General features: G+C 32.9%; 3 protein-coding genes across 5 annotated transcripts; 1 reads left to right on the top strand and 2 right to left on the bottom strand.

Annotated features, from left to right (window-relative positions):
- The first annotated feature begins 6,145 nt into the window (after positions 1 to 6,145).
- LOC105173638 (glycylpeptide N-tetradecanoyltransferase 1) lies at positions 6,146 to 8,214 on the top strand. Of its 2 annotated transcripts, none has more exons than XM_011095459.3 (2): positions 6,146 to 6,300; positions 6,386 to 8,214. In XM_011095459.3, the coding sequence occupies exon 2, from the start codon at positions 6,477 to 6,479 to the stop codon at positions 7,779 to 7,781; it is 1,305 nt and encodes a 434-aa protein (XP_011093761.2). In that variant the 5' UTR covers positions 6,146 to 6,300; positions 6,386 to 6,476; the 3' UTR covers positions 7,782 to 8,214. The 2 variants fall into 2 exon arrangements, with proteins under 2 accessions (XP_011093761.2, XP_011093762.2); XM_011095460.3 differs by having other exon boundaries at positions 6,152 to 6,300; positions 6,469 to 8,214.
- Positions 8,215 to 8,990: 776 nt separating this feature from the next.
- On the bottom strand, positions 8,991 to 13,483 carry LOC105173639 (telomere repeat-binding factor 4). Its single transcript, XM_011095461.3, has 6 exons — positions 13,068 to 13,483; positions 12,409 to 12,623; positions 11,559 to 11,643; positions 10,405 to 10,488; positions 9,360 to 9,633; positions 8,991 to 9,264 (listed from the first exon to the last, which is right to left on the bottom strand). Exons 1-6 carry the CDS (start codon positions 13,215 to 13,217, stop codon positions 9,233 to 9,235), a joined length of 840 nt encoding a protein of 279 aa, XP_011093763.1. The 5' UTR covers positions 13,218 to 13,483; the 3' UTR covers positions 8,991 to 9,232.
- Positions 13,484 to 15,518: 2,035 nt separating this feature from the next.
- Positions 15,519 to 18,362, bottom strand: LOC105173640 (Lactoylglutathione lyase / glyoxalase I family protein). Of its 2 annotated transcripts, none has more exons than XM_011095462.3 (5): positions 18,193 to 18,362; positions 17,104 to 17,281; positions 16,239 to 16,322; positions 15,951 to 16,154; positions 15,519 to 15,817 (listed from the first exon to the last, which is right to left on the bottom strand). In XM_011095462.3, the coding sequence occupies exons 1-5, from the start codon at positions 18,235 to 18,237 to the stop codon at positions 15,726 to 15,728; spliced, it is 603 nt and encodes a 200-aa protein (XP_011093764.2). In that variant the 5' UTR covers positions 18,238 to 18,362; the 3' UTR covers positions 15,519 to 15,725. The 2 variants fall into 2 exon arrangements, with proteins under 2 accessions (XP_011093764.2, XP_088731563.1); XM_088875437.1 differs by having other exon boundaries at positions 17,104 to 17,265; positions 18,193 to 18,346.
- Positions 18,363 to 23,458: the final 5,096 nt, after the last annotated feature.

Here is a 23,458-nt window from a genome sequence, read left to right on the forward strand (position 1 = left end):
TTTATTAATATCAACAAATTCGATAAATTTTAACTAAAGAAATGACTTATTTGTTAGACAGAGCAAACTGCAGGGATGTTAGGTGTAATTTTCCAAACAACATGAATTTACGTATAATTACATCAAATCTCAAGAGAAGAGAGTGTAATTATCCTTTATAAATTTTCAATTATGATTATTTAATTTGATTAAATCTAGTCTAGACAAAAACTTTTTCTTCTGTTTTGACTCGACTTTTAATTATTATTTTTTAAATGTATCTAAATAAATAAACTATTAATACCAAAGCAACCACCTCTCTCTCTCTCTCTCTCTCTCTCGGTAGAGTTTTAGGTAAGACAGAAAGGGACAAACAATAGTTCAATGTACGAACCATTTAAACATCATCTTTGGGTTATATTACAAGATTCTCATGAAAAACATTAATAAAGTATTAAGACACGGATTGGTGGGCCAAAAATCAAATAAATGCTTTTTGAAAAAGGGTGCAACTCAATTTGTGGTTGTGAACAAACTGTGATTAGAAAAAAGTATAGTGCTGAAATTGATTGATCTTTGTAACTATATTTTTTAATAAGCCCCACAAAAATAAAGAAATGATCAACGATGTCTTACATCGTTTAAATGTGTGTATTTATTTCATTTTATATAAATTTAAAATAATTATTTTAAAATAAATAGTAGAGCAAACTATAAAAGACTCCATTGAGGTTTGTCATAATTACACATAATCCTTCGTTATTTGAAAAATTACAAATATCTTTCTAAAATTATAAATAATGTACCAAATACTGTACCTCTCTACAATGGCCTATCACAATGAAATATTTGTAATTTTTCAAACAACGAGGGTGTATATGTAATTATGGCAAACCTTAGGGGAGCCCGTTGTAATTTACCTTAAATTACATTAACACCTCCTGATATTAGGTCTAATTACACACATATACCTGGTCAGTTAAAAAATTACAAGCACACCCTTGAGGGGTGTTAGTGCGATGTACTCAGAGAGTGATTGTGTAAAATTTCCCATTAAATAAGAAGTGTAGTGGAAATTACAATTACATCTCGATAAATATACTTGTCATTTTGCATTAAAATATGAGGTGTATTATAATTAGACATAACTTTACAAAATATTAATACAATTTACGCTTTATTTTATTATCCGTTGCGATACTAATGTGAGATGAATCCAATATATAAAAGTATAGGTCTGGCCATGTCGCAACTTCATTATCAAAACTTGAAATAAGAAATTATGATAAAATAAAAAACGAATATTCTTATAATCTAAAAGAAGGTTCTCGATTCTCTGAGATTATATTTTATTTATTTTTTGGTATAAATTCTTTATTATTAGCTTCAAATAAATTCCATCTCGAATAAAATATTCTTCGTTATTTATAGAAACTCTACAAACGATTTTTTAATTTAAAATATTAGTCCATCTCCATCACTCTGAAAAAGAAAAACTAAAATTAATCAAACAATTATTATTTTATTTATTTTTCATAATAAAAAATGAGATGACGTTCATCAACTTTTTATTTTTCTCAAAAAAAGAAAATCGTTTACGTCAGCTCTAAGAAGAGATAAGGAAAGTGTCGGTGTGCTGCCCAAACAGTTCAAATTCTTCATCCATAAGAGATTGACCCAATTTTACTAGATTTTGTACACTATAAGGAGCTATTTGTAAGTTGCGTGTATCTTTTATTATAATTTTATATGATTAATATTAGAGAAAAATTATATTTTTAGTTTTATAGGATAAATGGTTTGGTACTTTTTATCATGTATTTTTTGAAATTTTAAAATAGTTTCAAAATTAAGAAAGTTGTACAAGTAAGAGATAATTTATAAATAGTCATCTTCTATGCAACACGTACAACTTTTGCTACCCTTAAATTCTTACGGTCCTTTTTGTGACTTTTCTTACGATATACTGACTCAAAAATTGAAAGGTTATAATCGGGTCTTCCCAATGTGGTTCTACCAATTATCTGTTCAGTAAGCTTACAACTAAGAAAACTTACTCGTACACCATTTGTTAAGAGTAGCAATCACGAAAAATAAAAGTGAAATCACGTGCAATACAGTCGTGGACGTAACATCATATGACTTCATAATGAGATAAAAAATAAATCAAATAAGATCCCGTACAATACAATATCTTTAGGTTACATATGTATTAATAAAATTGAAATTGTGAATTTCAAATATCTGATAACAAATTATTTGAATTATTTTAGATAATTTTTCAATTTAAAATATTTCTAATCTTTCGACTCTACCTTTAAATTAATATTGATGAATTTTATTTTTCTTCAATATTAAATTATACTTTTTAAAAATTCGAATTTATCGATTCAAATATAGTCCTAAATTTGACTTCAAAATGACATAACATATGATTAGCCAATTGCGGGAGGTTCAATTAATGCTGAAGAAACCGATGAAAGGAGCGGTCAGATTTTTGCTATAATGGCCTGAGCTTTATATTCCTGCACCTATCGTATCAGACCGCCACTCCATTTTCAACAGATGAACCAGATCGAAAATTTAACTTCTACACCCCCAAACCCTCGATCTGCTTCGCACTATGCATGTGAAGCGCCAGCATAAACGAATTCAATTTTTTATTTTAAATTTTATTTTATTTAATCAATAGAGAAAAAAATATGCTATTTTTTGTAATACGAATAATATGTAAAAAAAAATATCAAATTACCTTCTACGATGGATTGTGTAATATCTTATTAATTTATTAGATGAAGTATTGAACTAGCGTGTGATAATTTTATCTTAAAATTACTAGCATGCCGTTAAGTTGGAAAAATATTACGAGATATCAAAATTACCCCTTAATAAAACAAAATGATTATTGTAAAAAATGCTTTTACATTTTTCTTTTCTGATTAGCAATTTTATATTTTAATTATTCTGTTTTTTTTTTTTGTTAAGTTTTCAAGACACCCCAAATAAAAATAAAATTGAGGATAAATTGGGCTTTAAAAAATTTATTCTGGGCCGTTGAGTTAGGTAATCCCACTTCATTTGATAGAATTACTATCGATCATTTATTGTCCTCGAAATCGAGTTTAATCTTATTATCCTGACTTTTTAAAAAGTAAACAAGTCACTATGATATAAGATATTAATAATAAATGATTATGATAGATTTTTTATGGATTATTCTTGTTAGAGAGTAGTACTAACTTTTTATTTACACTTTCCAATCTCATGTAAGGAAATAGTACTTCCCGTCATATATTGCTCACTTTTTGAATTAATACAGAAGGGAACGGGACCCCGAAAAGTTTCCCCAACCTTTGGGTGGTTTAATTTAGAAAAAAAAAAAAAACTATGATAGACTTAATGATCTTGTTGAAATCTAGCCACGTGATGCATAATCGAATAAGGAATGTCTTAATTTATATACATTGGTATAAAGATAGTGGTACGCGTGGAGGTAATTTGTACATCAATAAAAATATTGAACTATCCTGCAATAAATTACTTACCGATTCTAAGTTAATGGGAACTTCTTCGTTGCAGCTATCTACATCTAAGTGAAGTTTTATCTGAGAGGATGATTTTTATTTAATTGAAAGTGGGAGTGGATACCCATCTAAATATACAGAGGTACAGTGCCGGTGAAGAACAACAAATTTTAGCCACCTCAACTTTTTCAGGTAGAAAAACGCTACTAACTAATAGAAAGCACTAAAAGAGAAAAGAGCAACATGTACAATGAAGAAATCGCACTAAAAAAGAAAGAAAGTGCAAAAGTTCCGAGGATAAGTCGTGAATGCGAGAATGCGTGATGCTCTGCTGCTGCTGTGCTGCACATGAAGAAAACTGCAGCAGCAGCTCCATTTCAACAGTAACAAGGAAGGGGTGCATATAATTATTAGGTTATTGAGGTTTTCAACTCTAACTATACTTTACACGCAATTGGGGTAATAAGTAGTGGGAAGATGTTACTTGTATATGGTATGTATAAAATGGAAAAGGTTTGCAGTTTTGCCTAATACTAGGCTACCATTCTATGATGTAAGAATACGGATATAATGACACGAAAAATTTTAAAAATTTAAAATATAGTATGAACTGACAAAATTATATGAAATATATATGTGCAACATGACAAATATACAAAACTATGAAGGAAAAATTAAAATTTAATATTATGATAAAATCTAAAATAATCTTGTCTTATAAGTTATATTTAACTTCTTAATAGAAATACAGTGGCTTCAGAAATATATGTAAATAATTTATTTTAAAAATGATATAATTATCAATCTTCAATTAAAATACACAATAAAAAAATTTCTAATCATCTAAATTAATAATTCATGATGATCATCACTTATTTTTCAGTAACTTCATCCACAAATAAAACATACTCTAAATTTGTTTATTAAGCGACAATTTAAATTGATGGAGAATAGATTGAATAAAATAGAAGAGAGAGAGAGAGAGAGAGGGGATGGGAAAAAAAGAAAATATTTTAATTTTATATGATAAGTGAAGTTTTCTTTTCTCTATTCTATCCTATTTCTAATTTTTTTTAAAAATATATAAAATATCCAAATGTGTCCTAAAACGTGTCCAACATATTGTTGGGTGCTTTGGACATTGTGTCCCTTTTTTTTATTATATATTTTTTGATATACGAATGTTGTATTAAACATGTGTCGGACACTGCACAAAGTAATTTTTTGAAGTGTATATGTATTATAGGTGTCATGACATGCTGCTAGATCAAGTCGCATAGTAGGTTGGGTTGGCTAACCTAGTCCAGGACAGGATTAGCAAGCAAATAATAGTAGGTCTGTTCAAAATTGACAATATACTTAGTCGAGTTTTTAAACTTTTAATTCTCTAAAATTCATTTCTTCATGGTTTTGCTTTTAAATTTTTAATAAATTAATTTATTAATACTATTTATTTATTTAGTTATTAAAATTTATTTTAAGTCAATTTTTGACAAATTATTATCTTAGTTTATTATTGAAAGCTTCTTCTTACTGTTTAAGTTCGTTATGTGGTTTTATGAAGATTTGTTTTCTAGTTATAAATTTATTATTATTAATTTTCATTTACTTTATTATTTATTTATTTGCTATGATAATTGTAAATATAAGTAATTATTTCAAAAAATATGTTGATTTATTAAATTAAATTATATGTGGAACGTAAAAAGATAAAAAATTAAAAAAAAAATTAATAATACATCTTTAAGAGAGAATGTGATTTTTAAAACACACACACAAAAAAAAAAAGCATATTTTTTTAGGAATCATTACATTTACATCTATTTACTTTTTTTTTTTTACACAAATCATTGGCAGTCTTTAAAATAAAAAAAGGTTGCTATTGACTTTGTCAAACTTTAATATTATTTTTAAATGACATTAATGCCCTTAAGGGTGTTTCTGTAATTACTAAAAAATAGAGAGGTGTCAAAGTAATGTATATGGGAATGAATAATATGACCCATTAGATTGTTTTGTTTATATTAATTTTTAATTTAACTTAAAATTATTTTATTAGCTTTTTTAAATTGAATCTTTATATAAAATTATACTTTTTAATAGTTTTTTAATATATTTTTTTAATTTTAAATTATTTATACATAATATAAGTTAAATAATTTGTTGAATCTAAACATTTCAATTTTTTAAAATCGAACGATTGAGATTAATTGATTAGATATAATGATCAATATTTGATAAAAAAAGATCCAACGGTCATTAAAATAAGAAATAATATATATTAAGTAAGGGTATAATAGTCATTTTATAAAAAAATTAACACCGTTAGTTGGATTTAATGAAAAGGGGACAATTGAGCTGAGTTTTACAAAACACAAAGGGGTTTTAGCTTATTTTTAAAATAAAAAGGAGTTTTTAGCCGACTTTTTAAAACAAATTAGAATTTTATGCATTTTTTCCTAATTTATCCTTACAGGAAAAAAGAAATCACAACTCCCTTTTTCTTTCTCCTTTTTTTTTTTTTCTATCTCATCTCCATTTTACTATATTTTTAATCTCCTGAAGTCGCATGGAATGGGGGGTTACAAATGATAATTTAACATAATCTCGACCCTAAAATGCAAAAGACTAAAATATATTTGCAAATCCCAAATTTCTAATCTTCACTTTAAGAGGAATTAAATTGTGTAGTTGGTTTTCTGTATTCTGCTGGCATGAAGCCCTAGAGTAATTGCCAGTGTAGTAAGTGATCTCTTGCTCTGTGCTCATTCAAACTTCACTCTTGGAACCCGAAAATGTAAGTTATGATTTATATTTCTTTAAATTGCTGCTATCACTTCTACTTGTTTGTGATTGTTGCGTTTTATTGCTCCATTTTCCAGTTGTTGAGCCGAATTCTTGCTTCTGCTGTGTGTTCTCTGTCAAAAGTTTGGGTGCTGAGAGTGAGGCCCTTGTTTATTTACAGTTTTGGAAATGGCTGACAAGGATTCTTCATCTGGATCCAACAGTCAAAACCTAGATCAGGATTCTGCTGTGAACCCACTTTCCAATTTTCAGAACACCCTTGAGAACATTGTTCAGAAGTTTCAAGGCTCCAATCTGAATAACCAACAGCATAAGTTTTGGGAGACCCAGCCTGTTGGGCAATTTAAGGATGTTGGCAACTCGAGTTTGCCCGAGGGTCCTATTGAGCCGCCGACACCATTATCTGAGGTCAAACAAGAGCCCTACAACCTCCCTAGTTTGTATGAATGGACTGTCTGTGATATGGACTCTGACGAGGTCTGCAATGAGGTTTATGTTCTGTTGACAAATAATTATGTTGAGGATGATGATAACTTATTCAGGTTCAATTACTCGAAGGAGTTTCTTCGATGGGGTTTGCGTCCTCCGGGGTACTTCCGAAGTTGGCACATTGGTGTTCGTGTAAAGGCCTCCAAGAAATTGGTTGCATTTATTACTGGGATTCCAGTAAAATTAAGGGTCCGGGATGAGGTTGTCCGAATGGCTGAGGTTAACTTTCTGTGTGTTCATAAGAAGCTCAGGTCTAAGAGACTTGCTCCTGTGATGATTAAGGAAGTGACTAGGAGGATTCACTTGGAAAATATATGGCAGGCAGCTTATACTGCGGGAGTGCTTCTCCCTACGCCGATAACGACTTGCCAATACTGGCATCGGACATTGCACCCCAAGAAACTTATTGATGTTGGTTTCTCCAGGCTTGGAGAGAGGATGACAATGAGCCGTGCAATTAAACTCTATAGGCTTCCAAGTTCAACGGCAACCATTGGCTTGAGGAAGATGGAGCTCCGAGATGTTCCTGCAGTTACTCGGCTGCTAAGGAACTATTTGAGCCGGTTCGTAGTTGCTCCATTATTTGATGATGATGAAGTTGAGCACTGGCTTCTTCCACAGGAGGATGTAGTTGATAGTTATGTAGTCGAGAGTCCAGATACTCATGAAATAACCGATTTCTTCAGCTTCTATACACTTCCGTCCTCTATCCTTAATAACCCAAATTACTCGACTTTAAAAGCAGCTTATACTTTCTACAATGTCTCCACTGCAACTCCACTGCTTCAGCTGATCCAGGATGCTCTTATCATTGCAAAGCAAAAGGATTTTGATGTTTATAATGCGCTTGATATCATGGAAAATGAGCCATTTCTGAAGGAACTCAAATTTGGTCGAGGTGATGGGCAACTGTATTATTATCTGTATAATTATCGGCTGAAAGATGCTCTCCAACCATCAGAACTTGGACTCGTGCTGTTATAATTTGGCAGATCCCTTCCTCTGGAGCAATGCTTAGACCAGCAGTAGGACACCTTTTTCAGTCCCTTCATGGACTGTTCAAAGTTTTCAGTTGAATTTATGCATTCTAGTTGGCTCAACAAAGAGTTTTGGTCACTTGCGCAGGTGCATAGTTAAGGTTTCAGTTTAGCTTTGATATACTTGATCATGTCAAAAAGGTTGTGTGGAAGCAGCGCCCGCAGCGTATGTTGTGCATCTCTGAAAATTTTCATTCTGCCGAGATACTGTATACATGCACGTGTCATTGCAAAATAATCATGTTACTGAAATTGTGTACATCTATTCGCTGCAAGCAGTAGTACCTTTTGTCAAGACCTGCTTTATTGATGCTTACTGTTGTATGCGTTGAATTACTTGTATTTTATTTCCATGAATGATTTGATTTCATTTTGAGGAAGGATTGGAATGCATTTGAAATTTCCCTTGTGTATGGAAACCTGAATGAGCACTAACGACTGCAGCCTTGGGTATTTAGACGGAAACTGTTCAATAGACCTGTTCAGTGTAAACTTCATTTGTTCCCCTTGAATGTGTACTGAATCCCAAATGTGTTGTCTTGATATGTGAAAAGGAAAAATGTTTGCTATGTATTGGATCGACACATGCTATAATCATATATATTTTTGTATAAAATGCTGAGCAGGTTTGTGTTTGGAAAGTATGAACAGAATTCATATCCATCAAGCAGCTGAAAGAATTTATCAGAATCTTCTCAAGAATATTGCCCTTGAGTTCCTCTTGGTGGGCCTGGAGCAAATGTTTTCCCCAACTCTAAAAGGATTCGAGTCAGTATTCTTGAAGGAATCCTTTAGCTGCTAATCTAGGTTTCTATCTCTCTCTACTGGTCATTTGCATTATGCTTGATCTTGTAAATCCACTTGCAGCCATTGACTTATTTCCCTGTAGGCAATGAGACCAAGTCTTCTTCATTTTCTCCTGGGCATTGATTTCTTCTTGTATAGCATCTTCCACATTTGATTATGTTTTTCCTCATGAAGAAGGGTGCAATTCTATGAGACAGTTGAAATTGTAAAGGCTGAGCTTGTTCCAAACACGACTTTAGTGCCACTCTTTTGCATTTCCTAAAATGATGTCATTTTTCTTTCTACCACCAACCTTGAGAATGTGTTACTTAACATGATTCTTGTTGAAGTTGCAGGCATATAGAGGAAATAACAAAATCCTAAGAGTTTACATAGATTATGATTTCAACAAGTGGAAACTTACTAATTGAACATCGTTTCCACATACATGTTCACTTCTAACTTGTCTTTCGTACAGGATATACAGAATCTTCTAATTAGCAAACAAATAATGAAAACAGATTAAATCCACTTCATATTTCCAAGAAATAAACACTTCTATACAAATTTCTGAGAGGCGGCCATATCCTTCACAAGATGCAAAGTAGGCTGTCAGGCCATTAGCAAAATTTCACCACGTGCACCTGCCAATCAGAAGAAAGGCAGATGAATCATAATTCTTCGAGAGAATAGGTTTTTACCAAGATAAGCACAGAAGAAATGTGAGTTTGGAATGTACTTTGATCAAAACATTCCATAGCAAATTGTAGGAGTGATTCCATGTCTTCGGCCATTGTAGATACCCTTTCTGCCTCTTTCACGGATTCGGCAGCCACAAATGACTTGTTTTCAGCTTCCGCAATTTTGTAGGCAGCAGAAATTGCTGCTTCTTCCACTGTATCCCCGAGATACCCAATGCTTGGAACTGGTCTGGGCCGTGAGTCTTTCTGTCTGGCAGCAGCGGTTTTCGTGTCTAGTACTGCATCTCGTTTTATCTTATAGCAATTCTGAACCTGCGGTTGGACATTAGAAGATGACTACCCTCCAATTTCCGCATTTCAGAGATTAATTTCAGCCATTTAGAAACAAATACACAAATGGTTATTTTGCGTGGTGGTATTTGTAAAAACTAATACACTTAAAAGGTTATATTCCTAGTCCATCTTGCTGCTTCAAGTTAAACAAACCTTGTTTTTAGTTGTAGAACACTGCAAGATGCTACCCAAATAGATAATGAAGTTTATGACAGTAAAATTTAAAGAATACACATATGTGGCCATATAAAAGTCATTCTTTCTAATCCCAAACGGACCTAAGACAATGCTCAAAATAGCCAATACCACGATAAAGAGAGAAAAGCAATGAAATGCCAATTTTACACCTTAAGCTTTCAACAGGAAAAATGGAGATCCAAGTATAATTTGAAAATAAGACTAAATGTAAGACAACAAAAGGATACAAGGGCTCAGATAATTTATATTCTGTTTCAAGTATTTGAGCTGATTAGCAGGATAAGAAAAGGAATTACTTAGAATCAAATAAGGTGCTTGTTAAACATTTATCTAAAACTAAAAGGCAAGACTCAATGGGCAAACCACTCTCATAAGAAAAACAAACAGTTGTAATATGAACTGGAAACAAGTTGCCGACACAACACAACAATGAATAAATAAGTCAAAGTACAATTATGAGATGCCCAGTAATGTGAAATTTGCAATCTAAGCACTTCCACAGAGAGTACAACACCTAAATCACCTCTTTCAAGTGATTAGATACAAATTTACCTTTTCGAGTTTGTCTTGTAGCACAAGCCTCCTTAATCTAGAACTCAACACCCTTTTGAAATTTTGAGGCACCTCATGCCTTTGCTGCATGAATAGACAAATAGAAAAAGAAAATCTTTACTCTTTAAATCAAGCACAACAAGCATAAATTGAAACAATATCAAGATATTCAGCACATGAGACTGTTACTACATCAGACAGTGAATAGATAGAGAACAATGTACTGTCACATACCTATTGCATGAGCAAAACTAACAACCAAGTGACCCAACAATCAAGTGCCTAACTCCCCGCCTAAACACAGGTAGCTTTATTGAAAAAAAGAAATCAAGTGCCCGACAATGTCCATTCTCAAACATTTTCTTAGATCCAATTCCTAGAAGAACAATGAACAAATAAAATTCTTAAATTTGTATGCTCAAGCAAAAACTAACATTTTTAAATATATAATTGACAAACTAAAAGAAAAGGGGGGGGGGGGGAGGTCTGTTTGAATTGTTCTACATAGGTAGGATTGAACCTAAAAAGTTTACAAGTTCATGTTCCACATAAGGCTTCCTGGAAAATTGATAAACAAAATGTTGGCACTCAGAATTCTCAAATCACAATATAGATTAATAGAGATGCTTATATGAAAACAAGTCCAATGATTTCTGTAGAAAAGGGCAGTCAAGGAAAAGTTACAACGCCGTAAAATTTAAAGCCAACAAGAATTGAAAAGCATAAGGGAAAACATCGGGTAGAACCAGTAATACCTACAATGTTTTTTGGTCTGCTAACGTGGTAATAAATTAAAAGTAAGCCAATGTCAGGATATAAGCATCACAATTATTGTGGGTTCAGAAGCACATAGAAGATACGGTTTTAACCAAGAAAATCTATTCAGTGGAAGGACGTGTCAGCAACACACAGGTGGCATAATCTACTTCCAGGGATAATATTTGCCAACTATATGCACCTACAAACAACTTATGTAGCTTTAAATCAATTTTTAGTGTTACACTTGTGAATATCTGGAAGGGTTGCACTACCTTGAGGACACAACTTCTTTTCCACTCAAAAACGATGGTCCTCAACTTTATAAACTAATTTGTAGATTCAGACTAGATTTATCAATTGAGTATAAAAATCATTATGGTATATGTTTCACATACTTCAATAAAATTAGCAATTGCACCAGAATCTGATCCATTTGGCTCTTTAAGGGTTGACAGCGCCTCATATATCATTGCATTGTACCTGGGAACAGGCATAATGTTATGCATTAAATAAAAAAAAGAAATAAATGATAAAACTGGAGCATAAAGAAAAGGATCGAAGTAGACAAAAGGATTTTGGCATAGATGACTACACAGTTCTCAAAGAATTTTCAAGTATATGATAAGAGGTTTTTTCTTCTTCTATTTCTTCTTCCTGCTCGTTCAAGAATTTCGGGAGAACTGAACTTGTACTGACAACAGAACCAAGCAGTCAAATTCAACCATTATTTCAACTAGCTTTCCTTATTTCACAAGTGACACAGTACCTCAACCTGATATACCAGAGCAAATGGTAAAAATTCTAGAGTATGTCTATAAGTAATTTGCTACAGTACCTCGACAAGCACTAACTAAAAACATACATTAATGTGTTAGGTGCCTTTTCTTGCATGCCTATTAGTACATATGAGTTATGACGCCCGTACTCAATCAAGTCAATGAATTGTATTAGAAATCCATGTAATGCATCACCAACCCTACCTATTCACAACACGACCACAAACTTCTTAAATTCACGTAGATAGCAATCAGCATTGCACCTATCACAATGAATGATGAATAATTTTAATGACACCTAAAAATATCTCTAGCATTGTACTTTCCGCTAAATAATTAAAAATTTGAGATTAAGCAAAACACCAGGACCAATCAGAGCTTCTAGAATTAAAATGGAAAGTAACAAAACCCAATAGAAAAATGAACATACGAAGGGCAATGTAAAATGTAGTATATGAATACATCTTACTTGGCAGCATTATTTCCCTCTGGTATGGGCCTTGAAGAATCTAACATAACGACATCTGTTGACGGATCTTGGGATGATGAAGCAACGGGGGTAGAGGTCTGTGCAGTGAGCAGTGGAGTAGCAGGTGTGTCAGCAGGATTGATCTTCGCTTTTGGTGTCTTTGATTTATCTCTTGCACCTTGACCACTTGCAACACTCAAATTGCGCCATTTATCCTGAATAACGATATCATATCTTAGTATATAAACAGCCGAATTTATAAAAGAAACTGGCATCTGGGGCGATTAGAGAGATTGTTTATTAATTAACATCCATACATAGGGGCGGAGCTACTTAACAACGGACAATATTCTTTTCTGTTCGTCGAGTCAATGTAATAGCATAAGCAACAAAATCACATAACTGAACACTGAAACATGATTGGTTGTCATGTTCCACAAAATATGATACCTTTTTCTCCTGAATCTAGTATAAAACCATAACTGTGGATTATATACCCATCCACGCTGTCCAAACATTAGCTGGGGAACACAGCTGCGTAGTTCCACATATACGCTCAACCGCGCAATGTACAACTACACATAGGCAAGTACACACCGAAGAAACACCATACACAACTAACTGGAAAACTACATCCGCACACAAAAACACTCACATACCTTGAGATCAATGTTGGAGCGCGCAAAAAGAAGGTGGTTAAACTCAGGGTCTCTCTGGATATTCTTCCACTTTCCAGCGCCGTGCTTGGCCACGCCGGCCCGCAGAGCTTCCTCCTCCTCTGAGGTCCACTTCTGCTTCGGATTCCCCATCTCCGGGCCTCCACCACCGTCACCGCCTCCTCAAATAATTAATAGTTCCGCCGAACAAATCCTTGGGATATCTGGTGTGAAGGGATCCTTGTATAGTGTTGCGGCGAAGATGGTGATAAAGGGAGATTGGGATAATTTCAGGGACGTAAAGGAAAATAATGGAGGGACCGTTGAGAAAATATGAGGATGGCGAGCAGTGTCGGGCCAAAAGAGGAACCTCAACCAGGTCTTCCATCAACTGCTTTTTTTTCCCCCCCATAAAATTGATCATTGTGGCACCATGTTTATATGTATATATATAAAATAAATATTTTTTTAAATATATTATAAATAAAATTAAAATATATAAATTAGTACATTACATTAATAAAAAAATTAATATTTGATCAATTAATATAAATTTTAAAAAGATTGAATAAGTTGGTTATTTTATTATGAAAAATATTTTTTATTTCACAAAAAAATAGTGCGATGATGTCATTAACCGCGTCAGTTTTTAGTGTAAATGGACTTTTCTTTTTATATTAGTATTGATAAAATATTCCACCTAATTTTACACATTTCAATGAAAAATTATAATTTTTGTCCCACATAATAGATATTATTGTAATTTTAATCCCACATGTTAGATACTGTTACAATTTTGATCCCACATTAAGAAAAAAATTTTCCACTTTTGGTTCCAACCCATTTGAATCGCTTAAGTGAGGGATGAAAAATCACTTTTGGAATGTCAAAAGTGAACTTTTTATAATTTGAAAATCATTAGACTTTTTTAAGGGAACTATATCTGATTTTATGGCAATTACCATACAATTCATTATAAAATGGTAATTCTTCCCACTAAATTTTGCAAAAAAAAAAAAAAAAAAATCAGCTGCATAGTTATTTTTTTCAATATATATATATATATATGATATTTAATTCAATACTAATTTAAATATTCAAACTCATAAAATTTTTGGTTAAATAATATTTCGATCAATATAAATTATATTTAATAAATGGACTTATAATAATATAATTATATAAATTAATAATAATTAAAATCAAAATAAGCGTACCTATTTCGTCCGCATCAGTGTGCGTATGATGTGTGAATTAGTATGTGTGTATCATTTTTGTTTGCTTATACCCACATATATATAATATATTTGTGTGTGTATTGAAATGAGCAAAAGCAAAGCCGCGCGGATGGAGGGGGGCAGCCACGTGCTCCTCCTCCTTTGATATTATCTGTTATGATTTTGTATAAATTTCATGACTTTGTCCTAAAAAAGCACCTTTGTTAGTGAGAGGAGGCCTTGGAATTTCATACGAGTCTTACAATTTTATCCTAAAAAGACACTTTGCTATAAAAGAAGGTTATGCGGCTTATAAGTTACTCAAACTCCTCGTTTACAATCAATGTGGGATAATTGTTTGCATCATCAAACCCCGGAAGGGAGGGTTTGGGACGAATACATGACTTCACGCACACAGACAATGTCAAATACTATGACTTACGACTTAATGGTGCTCCTTTGCGTAAGGTATTGTCTGTTTTGACTTAGAATGAAAACTATAGATTTGTTGTGAAAATGTGTTAAGCTAAGGAGAAGAGGTTTTATGACTTATAAACTACTCAAATTTCTCATTTTCAATCAATATGGGACTCTTGTCTGTAAAGATTATTTTTTATCAAAGTGTTATCAAATGGAGGTATATTTAAAAACAAAATAAACTTTAAATGTGCTCATCATAATTTTCAGTCTAATATGTATGTAATTGTAAATAAGTGAAAGCTCAAGCAATCTGAACGTAACTTTTACATTTTTGTTAAACATAATGGTTGAGAGTGAGTGATATCATATCATTAATTTAATTAGAAGAAAAATAGTATATATTGAATTATATGATATCACTAGCTCTCAACCATTACTTTCATACTGTATAAGTGCAATTTCTTACTTTATCTACATAGAGAGAAAGAAATAAGTATTACTTCAACCAGGTTTCTGATAATAGACTAAAAATACATGGAAATATTCCAATTATTTGTTCCAAGCAAAGAAAACATTCTAACTTCACGTAGTTACGGTTTGCTAACTTTTCTTTCTAAGTTTTGCTAACCATAGATAAGAAAAAAAGAGTCCTGTTTTGCTAAGGTTTGCGATTTTTAGTAAAATTCATGCTTATTTCATCAATCATTTTGCATTTTTAAGCATTGAAAGTTCAATCTAAATATTAAAGAAAAGAATTTTATGCAATGGGTATATTAAATGGAATAGAAAAGCAATCAAATTTGGCACTTCATGCTCATATGTAAAACCATCGACTGCGTTATTTCCAGCTTTTGCATCCGTGGTCATTCACTACAGGGAGCTTTCATCGTGCACAAAAACATATACATAGAGTGATGATAAACATTTCTTACCGATCCAAGCCTGAAGATTGTCCAGTACAAAAGGTTCTCTTTCATACGCATCTTTAAAGGATTAGGTATGTAATTGTTCGTCACAAAATGCATCAGTCGACCTGTGTAAATTCAAGTGCATTGGCGTCTGGATCTCGTGTGAAAATCGCTGGTCTACCCGAGCGACTAAGGGTATATGGAATGCCTGAAAAGTGAACGATGAGCTTGATCTTAGAAGCCAAAGTAGTAAAATGAAATGCGAAAGATCCATATAGAGAACTCCGAAGAACAAATAAGGGAATAAATGATGAATTTGATGATTGTTTATTATAAATTACCAGCTTTATCAAGGATGTCTTTTAGTTTAGACACATCTCGAATCCCTATGCAGGCATGACGATCTCGACCACCGTGCTCTGGTCGTCCCGTTAGTGGATCAGGATTTGGAAGCTCCATCAGATGTATCATCTCAGAGCCGACCCACAACCAAGCACCCCTATATGGGAGTTTATCATGTGGCCGCGCCTCATTTATAGGTAGACCTGATTTTGGGATAAGATTTCAAGTTTTCTTCTTGATGGAAAAGGATAAAATTTGTCATCTTTTAAAGCAGAAATAAACATTACCGAGGATATTCTGGTAAAATTGCAGGGACCGTTCAAGATTCTCACACAAGATTCCAACATGGTGAACACCGACCACACCAAAATCTTCAAGAACACAACCATCTTTGTCAAAGTATGCCAAAGATAATATTGAACCTCAATACAGGTAAAAGAATTTATCTTCACCATCACTCATTATTTGTTTCCCAATCTCTTGTGACATCAAATAGTTGATCGTAGCTAGTACAGCTCAACACAAGTTCAAAAAACATGACAACAAAGTTCATGCTTAATTTCTTGAATAACTATGGTAGACCAGAAATTACCATGCGGTCTTACATGATTCCACATTAAAACTCTGAAACCATATTTTTTGTTGTAAGTGTCTTTGTCATGGCTACAAACCATATATCAACTACCCTAAAAGAAAGAGCGGAAAGACTCAATATGATCAACTTATCTTTCATATATTACCACCAATAACATATAGTGATAGATCAGTCTCTGCACAAAGGGGTATGCCAGAAATTAGATATCTCAGCAATGAGCCTTCTTAGCTTATAAAAACATGATAAAGTTGGTCACAAGCAAATCAGATGAATTAATCACGTATAACTCAGGAAAATACAATTAAAAGAATCCTTGTCTTACTTCTACCAGAGTAATGGACTACATATGCAATTTAATAGCAGATATGCTCAAATTCGTTGATACTATTGCTTCTATACACTCATGAACAAAAGGATCTGGGATTTCTAGCCAATTCATCCAAAAGATCAGGTGCATTATTCATTTATCTCAGTATCAGCAATGCACTTAATAACCACCAAGTGCAAATCCAATAGAAAATTGGTAATTCAAAAGGGAAAGATGGAAAAATGATTACCATCCCTGTCTTCAGCTGCCTCAACATTCACAGAATCCTTTGCAAGCACATCTGTCTCTGTGGATGCTTTACTTTTTATTACCGGAAACTGAACATTGTGCCGTCCATTTTTCCTAAAAAGCATATAATCTCTCTTTGACAGTGTTTTCATTACAAGAGTTCCTGCATTTCCATCATTCTAAGAAAGAGAGGTTGATTAAGGCATCCAGCATCGCATAAACATAACCAGGAAAATCGGGAGCAAACATAGTACTGCATAACACCTGTTCCAGTGAAACCATATCTTTCTTCAAAACAAACCTAAAGACTGTCTTTTTCATAAGCATGCAACCTCTTCTTATTCAACTAGCAAAATCCAGGGGAAACAGTTTCACAAGCCTACTCTAAGATGCTTCGAGCCTTTGACATGTAAAACACGACGAGAGTGCCCAATACAATAAACATTACGCACAGAGCTCAGCATTAATACCCGGGATAGGAAATAGAATCTTGCCAGTCGAAATTTAAGTAGAAAGCAGCATTCAATCCGTGGAAATGGGATCACAACGACGCATTTCACTTGTATTAGTTTATGTTTAAGAAGAAGATTAAAACTGAATGCCTCGTATCACAACCACTCTTTTAATCTGGTTCCACTGCATACATCTTCATAACTTCCTCACCATCATTGCTCTATATACTAAATTAGAAGTGAGAAAGCATCAGCAAAAAGAGACCATCACCATTCAGTTCATCACAGAAGGGGAACATCAACATTGAAACCATACCAGTTCCATGAATTCAAGCATCCAATTTTCATATTTAATAGTTTTATGAATAATCAAATACACATACTCCAGAAATCACTGAAACTTTACTGCGCCTCCTCATCAAAATAACAAAAGAAAAATAAAGAAAAATCAGCTATAAAGGGGTAATCATGAATTCAATCTTGACCTCCTGGTCGAGGAAACAGACAAAGAGAGATCGAAGAAGAACTCAACAGTAAAGCAATTATATCAAAATCTTGAAATTCCATAAAAAAACAAAACACAGAAAATTACAAGTATGAATTCACATACAGTTGCAGTACCCATATTATGTTGTTACCTTGTTAAGCGGCAAATTGAGAGGTGGGCTCAGTAGAGAAGCCATGAATGGAGCTTCACCTGTGAAAATAATTAGCGAAATTGGTTCATACTTAGGTGTATAGAAAGAGTGGTTAAAAGCCACTCAACGACAAAAACCAGTTCACGGCTGAGGACTTTGGGTGGCAGAGCACCACTGCTTCACGTCTGGGGGTCAATCTGAAAATACGGGAAAGTATAGGGAATATTGAGAACAAATGTAATTTTATTTTTAATATTAATTATGGAATTTCGGTACATAATTTTATAATTGATTATACAATTTTCATATTATAATTAAATTTCATAATTAATTTTATTTTTAAGGTTAATTAAGGAGTTTACAAATTACTTTGACGGGCATAATACACTAATTTTAAATAAAAAATAATTGTAATAGAATTGAAAACGAAAAATTATATTACCATTTGATGAAATTATATCTATACTTGAAACGCAGATTTCATATGTCTATAAAATATTACCATTTGTTTTACATCAATTCTATTTTTTATGTTAAATAGTAGTGTAAATATTTTATGTTACTATTAATATTTTAGAAGAATTTGTTTATACTTTTAAATGTTCATATAATTTTTGGTTGGATGAGCTTCTAAAATTTTTAAAAACATATTATAAGATGTTTGAAAATTTATAATATATTAAAAATATAAGACGAATTTTTTTGAAGGATATACTTATAAAATTCAAAAATAAAAATATTGACATTAAAATATAACGAAATAAATTATCAATTAAAAATCCAAAACAAATTGACTAATGCTTTAATTATAAATTAAAGTTTACAATAAATTTTCAACTTCATATATTTTTCAGAATGGATAAATTCCTCATAAGTTCATACCAAATCTGGGTTTATGCATTTTAATGGACTGATCCAAGATAAAATATAATCTTTTTTTATATTTTAGATTGGTTAATTGGGCCGATGCATTTTTTAATATTATCCATTAGGAAATTGGCCCCATCAAAATTTATAATATTGAACCTCAACAAAAGTGAACTTTGAGGTGAAATCTCAGCACATACACATAAAAAGGGAGGTTCAGAGCACAATGGTAGATACACATCAAGACATGCGGCAACGCAAACTGAAAGCAAGAATCAAACTCTTGGCTACGAAGAAGTGTAGCAATTATAATCCCAAGTTCTACATCTTTTTTGGCTATAAACCTTAAAGGGCATTGATACTAAATTTAAAAGTGATTTGTAATTTACTGTGAAAAACTTAGAGTAAATTACACACCCGCATTCAGAAACAAGCTTACAACTCTTCAATTTTAATTTGGAGAGAAAAGATCAGGGAATGTCCTTCGCTTTCAAAGATTGTAACATTTTTATTCATAAAAAGATAATTTATACATATTTTTTTGATTATTTGTAATTTTTTTGACTCACTTAAAACTTACGTGAACAAAGATATTGTGATCTTATAGGCTAGCTCCCGACTTATTTTAAAAACTCTAAGAAGCTCCTTAATTAAAAGATTATCATTACTGAAAATCTTATAAGCTTCACATTATTTATTTTATGTAAATGCTTTAAAAACAATAAAACAAAATTAACATCTTATAAACTCAAAAAGGATCTTACAAGATATATGAACTTGTAAAAGATTTGAATAAAATACAACCAAACGGTCTTTAAATGAATATTTTCTAGTTAAGGCAAAGGTCAATTAGTGTACTACTACAACCACCTCTCATGAGATTTGACATAATTACAAATATCTTTTCATTGTTTGAAAAATTATAAATACCTTCCTGATTTTGATGTCCGTTTAACAACAAGCCAAATTTCGTAGGTTTTCATCCAATTTTTATAACGAACTAATCAAAATGTCTTTTTAAATTATAAATTATGATTTTGTATATTTATGATTTCTTAAAATATTTTTATGAACTAATATTCCCTCTAAATTATTTATGTTACTCACCCTCAATTTTTTTTTATTTTTTTAAAAAAATTCAATAAAGATAAAATAATAATGTCTACTTCACGGCTTATGGACTATACAATTATTTTAAATTTTTATTTTTTTAAACATCAAATAATATTTGTAATTACCCTAGAAAGTAAAATAAAGAGAAGTAGGAAACTTCAGCAGCGCTTCTTGTGATGTGAATTGTGATGAAGACTCCATTCATTGTGTTTCAAGAGATATGCACCCCTCCCAATCCCCACCATTCTCTGATTCAAATTTCTTCCTCATTTCCTTTTGCGTTAATTACACTAGACCCCCCAAAAAATATGAAATTATATTTTGTTTATTTTTTTAAAATTATCCTTATACTCCCTCTAAAAATTCATAATTTACAACTGATCTCATTTTCTGGGGGTTTGAATAAAAAATATTGATTTTAGCAAAAAAAATATATTAAATTTGTTATTTTATTCTTTATTAATATTTTTATATAATAATTTTATATTTATAAAGAGAAAAATATAATGATGATAATCTCATAGGACAGATATATTATATTTATCTTTTCATAAGTACAAAAGTATACATAAGAAGATCAGACTAAGGACAAAATTAAAAATTTATGTAATTTTTTTTTAGCTAATGTCAGTGTTTTCGTCAAATGTAATGAAGGAAAATAGATGTAAATGTATTTTTTTAAAAAAATAAATATAAGTGTAATTTTAAAAATTATTTAAATAAAATAAAATCTTATATTTTAAAATATGATACAAGCGTAATTAGCCTTGGCCTTTCTGGTCATACTTTTCCAACCGCGTAAAACAAACTTAAAATAATTATCATCGTCCGAATCAAAACCCCCTCAACAGAACCCACCGTCCAGAATCTTCCTCCGTACCGTGTCTCACGCGTCCTCCCTTTGCATATATACATAAATCTGAAAACCAGAGCACTTGTGTTCACACCCTCGTTCAGACTTCTTTATTACTCCCTCCTTTTCAAACACTTTCACACCCCTTATTTAAATCTTCATGGAAATCTCTGCTTTCCCATTTCCAGAACACTACGACAACAACAGTAATACTACTTTCTTTCAAGATTTCGAGCCCTTTGGTTTTTTTAACACTAGAAAGCGGCCCAGAAGCGATTACAGCTTGTACGAAGATGTTGAGTACGATTCATCGCTACAGAAGTTGCTGAGACAATTGTTGGATTTCGATTGCCCGCAGGAGGAGGAGGAAGAGCAGGCCCGGAACGTGTTTTCAGGGCCGGAATCCATAATCTTGGGGGACGTGGACTGTAAGAGAAGTAATCAAAAAATTATGGATGAGAACGAACAGTATTTTGCTGATTCTGGCAATTCATCGAATGCCAAGAGGGCGCGGTCTGAGTATGGCAGTGTTGCGACGATGTCTGATGAGTCTACCAGCGCGGGGAGTGGCGGGGCGCAGCGGAGATTGTGGGTGAAAAACCGGTCGAAAGCGTGGTGGGAGCAAGTTAACAGCCCGGATTTTCCTGATGAGGAGTTCAAGAAAGCTTTTCGGATGAGCAGAGCGACGTTTGACATGATATGTGAAGAACTCGAGTCTGTTGTCACCAAGAAAGACACAATGCTGCGGCTGGCGATTCCCGTCCGCCAGCGGGTCGCCGTGTGCATATGGAGATTGGCCACCGGCGAGGCTCTCCGCGAAGTGTCCAAGCGTTTCGGGTTGGGAATCTCGACCTGCCATAAGCTGGTTCTTGAGGTTTGCACTGCAATAAGAAGCGTGATGATGCCCAAGTTCTTGCAGTGGCCGGACGACAACAAAATGACGGAAATCAAGAGGGAATTCGAGTTCTTTTCCGGGATTCCGAACGTGGGCGGATCAATGTACACCACTCACATTCCAATCATAGCTCCAAAACTCGGCGTGGCGGCTTATTTCAACAAGAGGCACACAGAGAGGAATCAAAAGACTTCTTACTCCATTACCCTTCAAGGCGTGGTTGATCCTAAGGGAATTTTCACTGACATTTGCGTCGGATGGCCTGGATCAATGAGTGATGAACAGGTGCTGGAAAAATCAGCCCTTTTCCAGAGGGCAAACAAGGGTGCACTGAAGGATGTTTGGGTCGTCGGGAATTCCCGCTACCCGTTGATGGACTGGATTTTGGTGCCATACAATCACCAAAACCTTACATGGACGCAGCACGCGTTCAACGAGAAAGTTGAGGAGGTGCAGAAGGTCGCTAAGGAGTCTTTCGCGCGGTTGAAAGGCCGGTGGAGCTGCCTCCAGAAGAGAACCGAGATGAAACTTCAGGACCTGCCGGTGGTTCTTGGGGCTTGCTGCGTTTTGCATAACATATGTGAGATGATGAACGAGGGATTGAGCCCGGAGCTGAGGTTTGAGCTGTTTGATGACGAAACGGTCGCTGAGAACGGTGTGAGATCGGCTAATGCGATGCATGCTAGAGACCAGATTGCTCACAAGCTCCTGCATCACAATCTTGCAGGCACTAGTTTCATGTATTGACAGTTGTTCGAAGATGAAAAGTTTTGTAGTGTGGTGTTAGTGATGATCTAATTCTTTCATGGCTTGCTGCAGTAGTCATGTTGGAGAATAAATTAGGGGTGGGATGTAATTTGTTAATTTATAGGTAGACATTATTTGGCTTTTCATGAAATAGATGAAAGATTTAGCTGGGTATTCTATGTTTGACTCATACGTAGAATTCTCAGTCATTTTGTATAATGTAATTTTATGACATAATACTTGAAATTCTATAATATTCTACGGATGTCCTTTCAGTACATATTGTTTATACTTTATAGGCTTATATATACAGTAAATGTACAAGATTATTTTCAATCAAATAATTTGATTTATATATATAGCTCAATTACATATATGTATAACGTAAAAATAAAGAAATATCTCCAAAACCAAATCATATAGATATCACAAAAATCACTAAAATTTTGTTGTGATTCTTTTATGATTTTATAGTTATTTGAAGAATCAATTCATAATTTTCAACATATCATATGTACAAAGATCAAGTTATTTATTTTATTGAAGAAAATATTTTATACACACAATGTATATATATTAAATAGAAAAAGAATACATAAATAATATTAATAATCGATCAAACCCGAGGTGGGTAAAATTTTTTCCTTGTTTTACAAATCCGTCTTACAATTTTGCATAGCAAGTTTAAATTGTAAATAGAACTCATAATTCGCTTGTTTGTGTAGGGAGTGTGGAGTATAATTTTACAATCTGTGTCCCAATACAAATTATAATAAAAAAACATGACAAAC

This window comes from Sesamum indicum, linkage group LG11 (genome assembly GCF_026168435.1).
Source record: "Sesamum indicum cultivar Baizhima isolate 11 linkage group LG11, ASM2616843v1, whole genome shotgun sequence".
NCBI lineage: Eukaryota > Viridiplantae > Streptophyta > Magnoliopsida > Lamiales > Pedaliaceae > Sesamum > Sesamum indicum.

Bases quoted from the DNA above. Each gene is read 5' to 3' on its own strand.
- LOC105173638 (XM_011095459.3), top strand. From the start codon at position 6,477: ATGGCTGACAAGGATTCTTCATCTGGATCCAACAGTCAAAACCTAGAT.
- LOC105173639 (XM_011095461.3), bottom strand. From the start codon at position 13,217: ATGGGGAATCCGAAGCAGAAGTGGACCTCAGAGGAGGAGGAAGCTCTG. The intron at 12,624-13,067 runs GTATGTGAGTGT...ATCGTTATTCAG, and splicing joins GCTCCAACATTGATCTCAAG to GATAAATGGCGCAATTTGAG. The intron at 9,265-9,359 runs GTACATTCCAAA...TCTGATTGGCAG, and splicing joins TATGGAATGTTTTGATCAAA to GTGCACGTGGTGAAATTTTG.
- LOC105173640 (XM_011095462.3), bottom strand. From the start codon at position 18,237: ATGGCTTCTCTACTGAGCCCACCTCTCAATTTGCCGCTTAACAAG. The intron at 16,323-17,103 runs GTAATCATTTTT...GTGTTCTTGAAG, and splicing joins GGCAGCTGAAGACAGGGATG to ATTTTGGTGTGGTCGGTGTT. The intron at 16,155-16,238 runs GTAATGTTTATT...TCCCAAAATCAG, and splicing joins ATTTTACCAGAATATCCTCG to GTCTACCTATAAATGAGGCG.